Genomic DNA, 14,569 nt, shown 5'->3' on the forward strand with positions numbered 1-14,569 from the left:
GTGCCAACACTCACCGACGTTGTCTGAGTCTTCCCTAGTGAAAGTGTAGCTGATTGATTATTAAATTCAAATTTCATTGAGGTGCTGGTCAAGGGAGCTGCTAAGCTCAGTGTACCTACCTTGTCAACCTGATCTTCTATAGCAGTTAGATTTGAGACTTAACACCACCATTCCTCAGCAAGACCATTACTCCGATTAGAGCCAGCTATGGAGCTGTTCTTAAATCCAGCCTCAGCAAAATCAGCTCCAGCGCATTTGCTGAAAAGATACAAGCCTCCGAGTTAGTGTCTTGGCTCTGAGTAAAAATCATCCTACCTTTCCACCCTCCGCAGTACCTCCCAAGAGATGTAGCAAAAGAATGAATGCAGTTGAAGGAAGGTTTTGTAGCACTTCTGCAGCCACAGAGAAGAAGGCGAGCACGTCTGCCTTACTTGGGAGATTCAAATATTCTCTCTGAGAACCTCTTCAGCTTTTTAAAGAAAATCCTATACAGGAAAGCAGAGAGGATTTCAAGGAATTTCTGCAGGAGGGAATAATGGTCTCCAGTCAGGTGAGACACTGCTTTTGATTCAGCTGAATTGGCTGCTTATAGTTAATGCTAAATGAAAATAGAGAGGTTATTTTAACGTGGGTTGATTTAACTTCCCAATAGCTACATAATAATCAAAGAGTGAATCAACCCACTGTTTATAGCACTAGATGCTCCCTAAATCCACTTAGAAAATATATCTTTTTTCTGTTGTTTAAAAGAACTCTCACCCACTGATTCACACAATGGCATGCTGTTAGAAATGGGGGTCTCTGGTTGGCAGTGGATGACCACTGTCGAAGCAGAGACCCTTCTTCCTAAGAGTGAAGGGCTGCACCCCTTTGACAACCCCTGCTCCACCCTGTGGTAACGTAGCACGAGCAGTTAGGCCAGAGGTCCTCAAACTTTTTGATGTCGAGACCCCTTTCTCAAAAGTTTTTAGGTGTAAGGACCCCCTCCTGACAAAAAAATTCTAGAAACATGTTACTCATTATCAATAACCATAAACACCCTCATTCCCCAGGCAAATCATTTTCACGGTGGGGAAATAATATTAAACAGTCTATTCTGTAAATGTTTTGGGTTATTCACCGTCAGGTAGCTACATATATAATAACGGATAGCTTAAATGATCAGAATAACTGTCCCAGGAGGGTTATCTTTTTCCAGAAAGTAGGGGAATGGCTATTTAAATATTTTGCGAGTACTTTCTTTGCGGAAGCCATCTTCATCACACAAAGAGTTGTGCGATTGCACATTATAAATATAATATTTGGCAGAATTATGCCTCAATGAGAGCAAGGAATAAACAAATTAAAAGTTAATAGAAATAAATCTTAAAATATAATCTGCAAACATGTATTTAAAAGGAAATATAAATATTAGCACCAGATGTCAATAAGCCTTTCCAGTACAAAGGTGTTTTATGCACCACAATAAAAAAACGAAAATGTTAAATCACTTCCAAATACAAGAGCCCTTTACAGTATGCATTACAAAAGTATTTGTGTAGACTATGTGGAAAAAACAGGAAACAGGACAAATTTCGAGATAGCAGAAGGTATGGAAAGTTTGTTGTTGGGAGGTTCTGGCCTCTGACTTCCATTCCATTTTCCCCTCGGTGAGAACGACCCCCCCCTACCACCCATCCCCCGCCGTCCGGGGAGACTGTAAGAGGGGGGCATGGACTTTGTTATCAAGGGATTAAATGCCAAAACTAAATTTCATTTATTTCCATCATTGGCACGACATGCCTGAAACCAGCCAGGACTATTGGCTTTGTCATTGATGGTTATCTATTTAAGATAAATTTATACCAACAATGATTTTATAAATAATATTGAATATGTTTACAGACTGAACATATGAGACTGTAAAAAAACATTACTGAAACCTGAGGAAGGGGTAGTGGAGTAATTTACACTCTATAATAGACACCTACGCTCTTTCTCGCTACATCTTTCATCTCAATATCTGACACCTATTCTCTTTCTTCTTCAGCACTGTCTTTTCAGTCACCCTGGAATGCATGTTTTCATATCTCCTTTACGTTGTAACCCATCACAAAAACACTTCGAACTCACTAGCCTGTGAGCACTGCATTTTCTTTGACTACCCTGGGTCAATATTTTGGCAACTGTTTACCTCCTTCACATGCTCATTTGAACAGAATTACAATTGCAACTGGAATACTATAACTTTTGTTCTTCAGAGAGGCCAAGGACTGGATGGTAATGTATTCTGAACATCTTCATGACCCCACTGACGGCCACTGTGAGAAACTCGCACTGCTTTGAATAAGGAACTCTAGGGCTCACAGTTGTGGCCTGCAAACACTCTTAGAGAAGGCAAGATTAAGTACTAGCGAAATATGAACAGGAAAAATGACACATTTTGAGATAGCAGAACGTAAGGAAAGTTCGTACATGGGTGGTTCTGGCCTCTGACTTCCATCTCATTTTCCCCTGGTGAGAACGGCCCCCCACCAGCCCAGCTCGCACCTTCCCTTGCGGACGCAGTGCATTAAACAGGCCTGCTGGGCTCAATTAAGCTGGCACTTGCCTCCCGCAGAGCCTGACTGCCTCCTATCGGTCGTGGTCGCCAAGACCCATCCTCCGTCATCAACTGGTGAGGAGTTTGCACAGTATGTTTGCTTCTAAGAGCAGCTCCCAGTGCGAGGCTTTGTCTGGGACAACCGCTGGGACCTGATGCCATTCAGCAATCTTTGTGTGCCGACAATAAGGCTGGGGAATGAATGCGCGCCCCCCTTCCCATGACGCCACGGCCCCCCTGGGGGTCGCGCCCCACAGATTGAAGACCTCTGAGTTAGGCTAATCTCAGAGGCCGTGTGTTAAGCGTCTATGAACATACACAGCAATACAGTGAGGAACACTACAAAGGGACACAACACAGGTAGGTATAAAAAAAATAGTTATCTTTATATATAGGCTTATCACAAGACCAAATAACGAGAAAGCCACAATACTGTGCAAAATAATTCTCTCTGGATGCTGCAAAAATAGTTCAAATGGGGAATGCAAAGTTCAGTTCAGGGCAATGGTCTCTGGACCCTTTTACTCACAGTTCCGAGATGTTGTTGTCAATAATCCACAAAAATGCCGCTACGGCGGGATAGCGATGTTTTTCCTCACGCTCTTGGTCGCGGCCGCTCGCTAACGGGTGTTAGCGACAATTGTGAGGCCCGCAAGCGTGCGGGGTGATGATCAGGCCAGCGAGCCCTCAGCGGCAGAAACGCAATGATTTTCCGGATGCTCCGCGGCTGTGGCGGCTTGCTAACAGGCTGTAGCGATAATTTTGAGGCCCGCAAACGTGCGGGGCAATGATCAGGCCAGCGAGCCCTCAGCGGCAGCAGGGCGATGATTTTCCTGACGCTCCGCAGCTGTGTCGGCCCGCTAACAGGCTTTAGCGATAATTTTGAGGCCCGCAAACGTGCGGGGCAATGATCAGGCCAGCGAGCCCTCAGCGGCAGCAGTGCGATGATTTTCTTGACGCTCCTCGGCTACGGCGGCTCGCTTACAGACCTTAGCGACAAAATTAAGTTTACTGGTCCTGAGACTTCAGCCAGGGGGCTAGTTCTCTCTCTAGCCCATGGGTGATTGCAGGTTCAAGATTAAAAAGTTCTCTTACAGCTCCTTTTCCCTCTTGTTTCCAGTCCAATGACAACTACTGCAGGCCAATCCAGGGAACAGCACACAACACCAGGACAGTCCTCTCCTGCAGCTTCCTTCAGTTCCACGGACAGAGGTTGGTCTTGAGATCCAGGGGCAATACAATTTGCAGGGGTTTCAGCACAGATATTTATACCCCAAAAGTCTTTGTTCTCAGAAGCTACAAGTCACTGAACCCAGCCAGAACCAGTTCTGCCCAGCCCTGGAGCACTTTGTTTACCAGGCTACATCCTTCCTTTCAGAAAGAGGGGGTCTGCCATCAGACGCACAGTGGGAGGTGGAGCCAGCATTCACCTTGCCAGGCACAGCCCTATTCAGGTCCAGGAGCTACCCCTCCCCACACTCCAATGCAGATCTCTCTATTCAACCCAGGTCTGACTCAGCCTGCCCTGTCCCTCCAAAACCAGACAGCCAATACGCATAACAGCAGAGCACACTGGAAGGCTTAGGTAAGAAAATACCTACTTTCTAATAGTGGTATTTTCAAACACAGAATATAAAAATAAACTTCACTAAAAGATGTATTTTAATATTCTGAGCTCAGGCATACTAAATTCGTTTTTCTACCATGTTCTATGGGTCAGTTAGGACTATAGAATGTAATAGCCAAACCTCCCATTCTGGCCTATGGAGAACAGGTAGCCTTACAGTAGTGAAAAACGAAATTGGGTGTAATTCACTACCAGGACATGCTACACATATCAGGGCATGTCCTACCTTACACATACAATGCACCCTACCATACGGGTGGCTTACATGATGCCAAGGGAAGGTTCAGGGGCTGGGAAGTGGGTGCACTTCACAGCCAAGATGGCAGTTCTAGACTGCACACAGACACTGCTGTGGCAGATCTGAGACACACTTTACAAGCTGCTTCTGTGGGTGGTGCAAACCAGCGCTGCAGGCCCACCAGCAGCATTTGGTTTACCAGCCCTGGGCACACACAGGCCACGTTACTAGGGACTAACAGGTAGACCAAATAAGCCAATCATGGATACATCAATTCATATGTCATCTTTACCCAGGGAGCATCCGCGCTGCGGCACTGAATGGCAGTGGCGCAGCGCCCAGAGCATCTATCACCAGAAAAAACAGAGGAGGCACAGCAAAAAAATGGAAGGGAGACTCACGCCAATGGTGCCAGGTCTAACACATGCTTTATCATAGAGTTCTCCCCGATACAAAATGTATCTGGGCGTGCTTACGACCTCAGCCCTCGAGGGACTACTAGATATATTTTAGAAAGTAAAAGTGTCTACCCGGTACTCTAGACTTAAATTTTTAATGTGGATCCATGTGGCAAGATTTAAAACAAAGTATTATACCTTTAAAGTTCTATTACTGAACATGTACTGCATTTTGCATGTTTCAGCCACGTTTTCTGCCAACTTATGGTCATGTGGCTTTCCTCAGGACCAGATCAGTGGCCGGAGATAAAAGCTAGGTGTATTGAAGGGCGCAATTCTTTGGCGAGTGTGTGACTACAAGGTGCACACCCCTGCGAGAAAGGGATAACGATCACAGTACGGAGAAGTACTCCAAAATCGGTTTGTATTAATGTTTGGAGTGATTGTGACTGACATCTTCCAGACGAGTTAGCGAAATTCAAGCCCACACCAATCAGGAGCCCTTCCTGCAATTTTGCGATGATAGACTGATTCTTCGCACAAACCCAAAATTCACTCCTAAAGTCCCTTAAGACTTTCACCTAAATGAACCGCTCATCCTAAGAATATTTTTTCCAGCTCCTACAACACCAGCCGAAAGAGCGCTTCATCTTTAGATATCAAGAGGTGCTTTAAGTTCTATTTAGGTAAAACCCAATGTTTTCACAAGTCTAATCAACTATTTCTGGCTTACAGTGTGGCACGGAAAGATTAGCCTCTTTCTAAGCAAAGCATTTCTAGGTGGATGTCCAGCGCAATTCATTACTGTCATCAGGCTGCAGGCAAACCGTTGCAAACATCAGTGCACACCCACTCTACAAGAACTATATCAGCCTCAACTGCGCTGTTTGCTTGTGTGTCACTTGAGGATATTTGCTGGGCAGCTACCTGAAAAACCGGAAACACCTTTACCAGCCTTTACTGCTTGGACTCTGCAGTCAACAGTGAAGCAGCATTGGGTCAGGCAGTGTTACATCTTTTTCAGTGATGGTGAACTGTCTCTTTCACCCCACCATCCTTGTACTGGTTATGCATTTTTATTATTTTTCATGTATTCATGTTGATAAAGATACATCGATATAAGTACATATTGGAGTTCTTGCTTCTCAAACGCATATAGGTGTTTATATATATCGGAGGTCCTAAATTATTATAAATAACAACAGGCAGAGTACTAGACTTATTGCACTTGCATAATGTATTATTGTTGTGACTAAAGTAGTAACCCATTCAGACAATGTAATTACTCTAATTTGTTTATCTGAACGGCAACCATGCCAACATCTGCCTTTTATGCCTATTAATCACGTGTGACACATGAGAGCTTTTAAGTGCATTCAAAATGGTGTTTGTTATGTGGAAAAAGGTAGTAACTGCGGCTGAAACGTGTTCAGGATATTGGACCATGTGTGAATAAATTGTGCAATGGGATTTTGTGCTGTCGGCCTTGTTCATTATGTTGAAGCAGGTCTTCGAAGAAATATATATGTATAGATATATATATACGGATATGCGTTTATCTGCAAGTGTATGTTTGGCATTTCTATAACAAATGTGCTTCATAACTGCTATTAATCTTAGTCAAGCATGTGAATCTATAAATGTTGCAATACTGGTGTAAGTTACTTGTAACTGTAGTTCTCCAGTATTAGAAAAATTCATAGATTCACATGCGACCCATCCTCCTCCCCCAAATGAAGCTCACCTATCTCTCTTTTTTCCTGGGTGTATCTCCTACACTTGTGCTTTGAGGAAATGGGGCTTCTCACAGGGATGTTCTGAAGGATAAGGGAACCTGATTGGTTTAAACCTAACTTTATTCTCTATTTAACAAGTACCATGATATGTTGCAAAACTAAAGGTCCTAGCACCTTTCTAGTCTATGTTTAACACTGCATAGCTATTTTAATGTACAGTGAGACTCCAATCTCGATGACGGGGAATGATTCAAGCATGTGAATCTATGAAAGATTCCAATACTAGAGAACTATAGTTACAGACAAGTAACTTATTTTCTTCCTGTCCATTCCTTTTCGCCCACACTCCTCTCCCGATGATTTAGTGCTGTCATTAATACGATCCCAAGGTATGCAAAACATATCATATACGCTATTGTTGCTGATGTTGAAATGCTGTTGATTCCTCCCTGCTCACTTCAATGGTTATCTGACATGTTATTGAGCCAGAATTTTTATTTCAAAATATACCAAAAACAACTTTTTCCAACCATACATTGAGCATCAGTGCATATATAGAATACTTATGGCATTTATTTTTACATTAAGAAAACAATTTATTGCATCAGGCAAATATTTAATTTTGTTTATGAAAGTCCACAAAACACACTGTATCCCTGTTTCTCAATTGTATAAAGTCAGGGTGTCCACATATCCTATTTCACTCTTTGGGTCCGTTGGACCACATTGTTCCCTTAATGTAAATAGAGGGGGTGGTGTCCTTTGTAGTCACACATTCACCACTCCTGGATACCTACGTGTAGACCTCTTCGGGCCGCTTTTGCAAGTAATATTAATTGGATGCTTCACCTAGAAAAGATGCAATTTTCAGACAGAAGGCTCTGCGCAACTTGCTTCCTTTAATCTTTGTCGTACTTGGCAGCCACCCCCCTTCCAAATCTGAAAAAGGAATAACAAAGTGACTGTGAGCAAATTACCTTTTTGGTGCAGGTAGGACTAGTACTCCCTCCGTCAGAACACCCATTCACCCTCTCTTCAGTTAACACATGGTACAGGGCAGACAGAAGCTTTTGTGGGGCCTTGATCACTAACATTTTTTGCCTCCTCTCTGATTCTCGAGTTCTTCATTGGAAAGAAAAACATTGTCCTGCGACACATTCGGAGGCAGGTACAATACTTGGCCCACCCAGTCATGACTCATCATTACTAAAACCCCACACCCCGCTTTGGTTTTATATAAATACATTTAGTAATGGTAGCAGTGTGGAGCCCTAAAAAGATTGGGTTATGGGGAACCCAGACTCAGCTTCTCTACCGTTGTGACGTCCCTGATATCACTAAATCATCAGAAGCATGTATGAACATAGTGCTGTGAGAGAGGGAGACACATGGGCTTGTGGTGGCACTAGGCACACAGAGGGACATTCGCACATGGAGGCATAAAAATCAGTTTAAAGTAACAACATTTATTCTGATCTTGCGTGCAGACTGACTTGGGCAATTCTCAAAGTTTCGAAGGAAAGATAAAGTAAGATATAAGTATGGAACCACCATGAAGTACCCTTTCTTGTTAATCTAACAGTGCAACTACCACCAGTTGTGACTGTCAGTCTTAAACTTTTTTTCACAGAAAGAAGAAGGAATGATTCAAGGAGAGCTTAATAATTCTGACTCCTCCCAGTATATCAGAGAGCTGAAGGACCAGATTGATGAACTGAAGGCAGAGGTAAGAGCATGTTTTTTATGTGTAATTTACTGACCTGTACCATTGTTTTATCTTCATTTTCATGGTTTGCAAATTTGCACCAATTATACTTTTCCCTCCTCCCTAGGCCTCACAGAGAAAATCTCTCATCTTTTAAAGATTGTTTTTCCAGAGGTTGAAATAATTCTTTAATTTGAATGTCTAGTGATGCTGGTTAGAAAACACGAGCTTTCGTGGAAGATGAGAATATTTCACTTGGAAGACTCAACGAATCTTTCCCCAAACGTGTGTTCGTTCTGCACTTTAATTACTCAGTTTTGACACTTTGTTTGGGAGGAGTCTGCAAGATTGTCATTAAGGAGGTCCAAATGTTTCACTCACAGTGGGGAAGTGATGGATGCACAGACTATGAAGCAACAGAACATAAATCAAGCTTAATGCAAAAGACAGAGAGAGAATTCAGTTTGGTGATGGGGAAGAGAGCTGCTAAGTGTGGTGTGCTATGCAAGGCAGATTGGCAGATACTGCAGGAAGCACATGCTTCAATGGGAGACAGCTTGTAAGGATGGTTCTGACATCTGCAAGTAAATAGCCAAGAATGATGCCTCATGTGAGGAGGAGGATGGCATAAAATGTGGGGCAGTGAGAGAAGGACAGCACAGAATGTGCTGCTATGGGAAGAGGACAAGACAGAGTAGGATGTAATAAAGGGAGATCAGCAATAGTTTGTTGAGTAGGTGAGTGCACAGCATTGCATAATGCGAATAGGAGAGAGAACAGTGCATTGTAGAGTAGAGTGAGGTTTGAGTGAAAAGACCTGCCATTTATTATGCAAAATAGAAGACTGAACCTGGAACTAAAGAGAAAACCAACATCCAGTTTGTGTATATCTGAATAATACCTCACAATGTGGTGTGGTGTGATGGAGACATCATAAACAGAGCTGTGTGATTGGATTACAACACTGTAGTAAGCGTTTATAGAGAACAGCAGTGTGTAGCACAGCATAGCACAGTGTGGTGTGAACGGTAAAGAAAGCTGATAGGTCTTGTGATTCGAAAAATGCAGTATTTTCTAAAAACGGGGAGGGAATGGCATGCTTAATTGCGAAAGAGAAACAGCACACGGATATGTTGGGAGGAGGATGAACTAAAAACAATCCCAAAGAGGGAGTCTGAGTTACATTGAGTTTGGTAAAGGGGGGAGAGAAATTCACGCTTGTGATGCATCAGGGAAGTGTGTGACACAAAAGAGAGACAACAGCACAGCATCTGATGCAAGTGGAAGGCACAGTATGCCTGAATGGTAAGAGGTAGACAAAATATAAGATTGCAGAAACAGTTGAATAGAGCGGCACAATTGAGTTGAAGAAATAATGGATTATCCTTAATGGGTTCTTAATATTCATAAATATGTAATAACTATCTCTATCTATATGCGGGATCGCGGAGCTCTTAAAATCATTTCTTTCCAAAGATTTTATATGAGAAAACGAAATGAAAGGAAACTGTGTCATAACGTTTTTTTGAGGATGGATGATTTCTCCTTCATGGGATCTCCATGGAGAATCACAACTGCAGAATAGTCCCGTCCAAATGCGGGATCTTTGAGTATTTTTGGAAAATATTTCAATTTAGCACCTTTCTTTAGGAACGTGAATTATTTAAACATATGTATTTGGCCAAATTTGTTTATTTTTCTGTTGAAAATGGATGACTTTAATAAAACCATTTTAAAACATAATTTGAAATGCTATATGTGCTGCAGCCTTTAGAGCTGGAAGATGAAACTGAAACATTAGGGAAACATAATCCACCAATCTGCATGCCCTTTCAATAGAAGTTGCTTCAGTTCTTTTTTCTGGCTCCTAAGGACAACATCCTAGAGTTCTGAGCTCAGACATTTTGGATTCTTCTTAATTTTTTAACCTATACATTTTGATTCTACTTGACGTCTCTGTTTTGAGTCATTTTCATATTTGGCGAAATGACACAACTTTTTGTGAAATGTCTTTTCTGATGTAGACAAAAGTCAGAGCAGTGTGATTTGTGTTAAAATGTCCAGGAGAAAACTCAAGGAGAGAGGGAAGATTAGACTTCACAGTAAGCATAAAAACAATAGTTGTGAAAAATTAGTCTCTCACAGTGTAGAGGAACCTAGAGAAAGGACTACTTAACCATACCTCTACTTATATGATCCCTATCTTTTAGCCCTAATCCTGGATTTCATTGAGGTCGACTGTGAGGCTACTGGGGCTGATGACCTCCTGAATCCTGCAGGTTGAACATGTCAGATGGCATATGCGGCTCTACAGTATGATCTGAAGTACAGGGGGCCCAACATCAAGTAGTCATCTCAGACCACATTTTGATTTTGGAGTAGACTGCAAAAGACCTGCATTGGTGGGTGCTGCACCACTATTGGGTCAGCAGCACGCCCCTCTCTCATTCCCGCCCAGAGCCGGCAATGGTAACTTATGGATCACTTCTGGGCTTGGGCGGTCATTGAGGGAGGTAGAAATTCGAGGTCAACCTTCTGGAGCTCAGAGCCCTCTGTTTGGCAGTGAAATTCTTCTTTTATTCATAAAGAGGATGCTGGTTCTTGTGCTCATGGACAACACCAATGCCATGTGGTATGCGACAAACAGGGTACGGTGGGGTTTTGAACCCTGTGCCAGGAGGTGCTGCACCTCTGGAAATGGCTGGACTTGCAGGTAATTTTCTTGATGGTGAACTACCTGGGGGGGCTCTGAATGTCAGGGTAGGCAGACTCTGCCATCGGCAACTAGCGGATCACAAATGGCTGTTTTACCTGGAGGTGGCGCAAGGCCTCTTGCAAAGGGGGAAAACTGGACGCAATCTATTCGCCACCGCCGAGAATACGCAATGTCAACTCTGTTACGTGTTGGAGTTTCCGAAGCGTCTCGCTCCGAGACGAGTTCCACCTCGAGTAGAACTTGGGACTCCTGTATGACTTTCCCCTGATAGCACGCCTGCTCCCAATTCTGAAGAAGATCAGGACTGACCGGGCCTAAATCATCCTCCAGTATCCTCTTGGCTCCAGTACTGAACACTGACATTATGTGTTAGACCTGACATCCTTGCTGTGGTCTTTCACCAACCCCACCCCCTGCTTCCCTCCCAAAAAATATTTGCCTTCCCCCTTCTATTTCCTGAATTTTGTTTTTGTTTGCATTTAGACTCTGTGCACTTTACCACTGCTAACCAGTACAAAAGTGCTTTTCCTCGCTCCCAAAACATGGTATAATTGGCTTACAGCTGACTGGCATATTTAATTTAAATATAAGTCCCTAGTATAAGGTACTACATGGCATGTAAATTAAATTAAACTAGTAGACCTGCATTACTCATTGTGCCACCCACTTAATTAGCTCTTTAAAACATACCTCAGAGGGGCGTGGCCAAGATGGCGGCGTGTTAGGACGCATTGCCCAGAGCTCCTGCCTGCCGTCTGCCGAATTCACACATACAACCTCCCGCGAGGCACGAAATTGGCCCGAGGTGCCTCCGGAGTGCCCTTCTGGCAAGACGCTGCCCATGGTTGCCCTGGGATCCCGTTGCAGACACCGTGAACGGTTGCCCACGGGGACCGCAAGAGAACTGGCCTAACCTTCTCTTCGCCGCCGCCTAGAGGCGGCTTCGACAACGCGGTGGTCCGGTGTTCGGATGACCGAGGCTAGCTGCTCCGAACCCAGCCGCACTACGGGCGCCTGGATGACCCGCGGGTTGCCCAGCACTCTACCCGGTTTCCTGTGATCCTCCTCCTTGGCCTGCTTGGGGGGGGGGGGGGGGTGACGGAGTTGGAGTTACCCGTCTGTCCCCGGCCCTGCCCTGGATCTGCCCGCGGAGCGGACCGGAACCTGCGGAGGCGGCCAACCAACCCCAGCCCTCGTCGGACGGCTCCCGGGGGCCGACTTGAGGCGCTCTGACATCCTGCTGTGCCTCTGGCCGCCCCATTGAGGACATCTGGCGCTGCACAATGCCGCGGGGAGCCCCGGCCTCGATTGTGGAGCCCACACGTCTAAGCGGCTGAGGTGCGGGGCAGTGGGCCCAGCAGGCCCCTGGGGATCCCGGAGAGAAGATGCCACACCTTACACCTTGCCTTCGACTCGGGGGTCAGAGGCTGATCGCGACCTGCCCCCGCAGCGTACTTTGCCGATTGGGCCCAGTCGATCCCGGCGCCTCACAACACAGGCAGCGGGCCTTGCCGCCGGAGGATCCCTCCACCCACCGAGGTCCGGTAAGGTCTCACTTTCTGCAGCTGCTCCCCCTGCTGCAGGGTGCGGTGAGTGAGTTGGATCCTCCTTGGACTATCCTGGCCTGGGGGAGCAGTGTTCTAGGGGCTTACTGGCAGCGCCCTGGGCCTCATACCATTCATCACACAGCGGTACTCTGAAGACGTCGTGGTCCCACGTGGCGCCTAGACCCGGGGTAATTACTTGGACTTTTGTGCTTCCCTGCCTTCGCCTTTGGGGTGCCACCCAATTGATTCGCAACGGAGCTGGGCCACGAGGCACAACAGAACTAGCAGCTCGTGTGGCCCCCACTTTACATTTCATTCGCACCACCCTTCCCGGTTGCGGTCCTTCCATCTCATGCGTCTCCCTTCACAGCTTGCCGGGGTGCGCCGGATGAGCATGTCCCCAACCAGAGCGAAGGCGGCAAAACTCCTGAAGGACATTTTTGGCCGCCCGCAATCCATCCCTACCATGGCGTCCACAGCCCCCGAGGTCGCTGCCTCCCACCAGCCTACTAGCACTGGTGCGGAGCCTATCATGAAGGCATTCCTGGAGTCGCTGTTCCTGACTCTCAGGGAGGACTTGCAATCTGTGAAAAATAACCTCACGGACACAATTAAGGAGATCTGCCAAGATGTGGATGACGTTGGGGACCGGGTGGCCGCCCTTGAGGAGAAGAATGACTCCGCAATGGCCGAGTCCACTATGCTCCAGCAGGAGGTCATCCGATTACAGGATCAGCACGTCAACATGCAAACCCACCTGGAGGATTTAGAATATAGGTCCCGCAGGCATAACATCCAGATCCGGGGGTTGAAGACAACGGAAGACACTAGAGACTTCTTTGCCTTCGCTAAGGGTCTATTCCACCATATGCTGGGCGCCTCCCACGAAGCAGACATCGTCCTGGACCGGGCGCACAGAGTCGGCCCTCCTCATGCGCCTACTGCTCCCCCAGCAGATATCCTAGTCTGCGTACAGGACTTTAGAACCAAGGAAGCCATCCTCACTAAAGCGAGGTCTCTTCACTCCATCTCTTTCCAGGGACACTCCACAGTGCTGTTCCAGGACCATGCTCTCATCACGCTTCATTGTTGACGGCAATTCCGTCTCGTGACCGAACACCTTCGACAGCAGGAAATGCCATACTCTTGGGAGCATCCCTTCCGACTCATCTTTCGCCACAATGGCAAACTTCATCAGCTCCGATCGCTCACAGACTCTTGCCGGCTCCTGGGCCTTACTGTACCAGGCGATGACGATGACCAGCGCAGCGCCAGCTCGGGCCTGAGATCTCCTCTTCGGGGTGGCAGAAGTGGTCACGACAGCGGCGTGTACGAAAGCCAACCAAGTTGGAAATAGCCAAGGTTCAGCAGGCGGTCCTCGCCTCTGCTTCGGATGCTCTGGCTGTGACAGACTCTGATGTTAATTGAATGGGCAGGGGTCGTTGTTTTCTCTGCATGTCCTCTACTGGACTTTGGGCAGGCGGCGGGTGGGGCTGCAAATCCCCTCTTGGTCACACTATGGACCCCATTTTGCTGACAGGCTGGTCATCTCTGGATGACGGACTATTTTCCTTGACTCTCTTGGGTTTTACTGTTATTGTCTTTGTTTTGTTCTGGGTTTTCGTTCTTGGTTTTTTTTTGTGCTCTTTGGGTTTGAGTCTCCTCGTCCACCCCTCCACTCCGCGCCTTAAAAGTCATTCACCATTGAATCATGGTTCTCCCCCCTCTGCGCCTTATCACCCACAACGATATAGATCCTATGTTATGGCTTTTATCCCCCCTCTAAACTAGATGCCACACACCTCTCTTAATATTCTTGCCCTGAATGTGCGGGGTTTAAACAATCCGATCAAACGTAGGGCCGTCCTTCACTATTTGGAGCATTACAAAGCTGATATATGCCTCCTACAGGAGACTCATCTTCTCCCCAAGGATCACCACGGTTGAAATCCCGAGCTTTCCCCACACATATGTTCTCCTCTAATTTCACTAAATCAGCCGGGGTCGCCATACTAGTCTCC

At 45.9% G+C, this 14,569-nt stretch overlaps 1 protein-coding gene across 2 annotated transcripts in view; it reads left to right on the plus strand.

The window, feature by feature from the left end:
* EVI5L (ecotropic viral integration site 5 like) overlaps window positions 1-14,569 on the plus strand; it is a 1,383,225-nt gene that overhangs the window by 1,286,969 nt on the left and 81,687 nt on the right. For both annotated transcript variants that reach the window (XM_085654281.1, XM_085654282.1), the window contains one exon: window positions 8,211-8,306. In XM_085654281.1, the coding sequence (XP_085510407.1) occupies window positions 8,211-8,306 (96 nt within the window). The remainder of the gene's footprint in view (window positions 1-8,210; window positions 8,307-14,569) is intronic.

This window comes from Triturus cristatus, chromosome 4_1, assembly GCF_964204655.1.
Source record: "Triturus cristatus chromosome 4_1, aTriCri1.1, whole genome shotgun sequence".
NCBI lineage: Eukaryota > Metazoa > Chordata > Amphibia > Caudata > Salamandridae > Triturus > Triturus cristatus.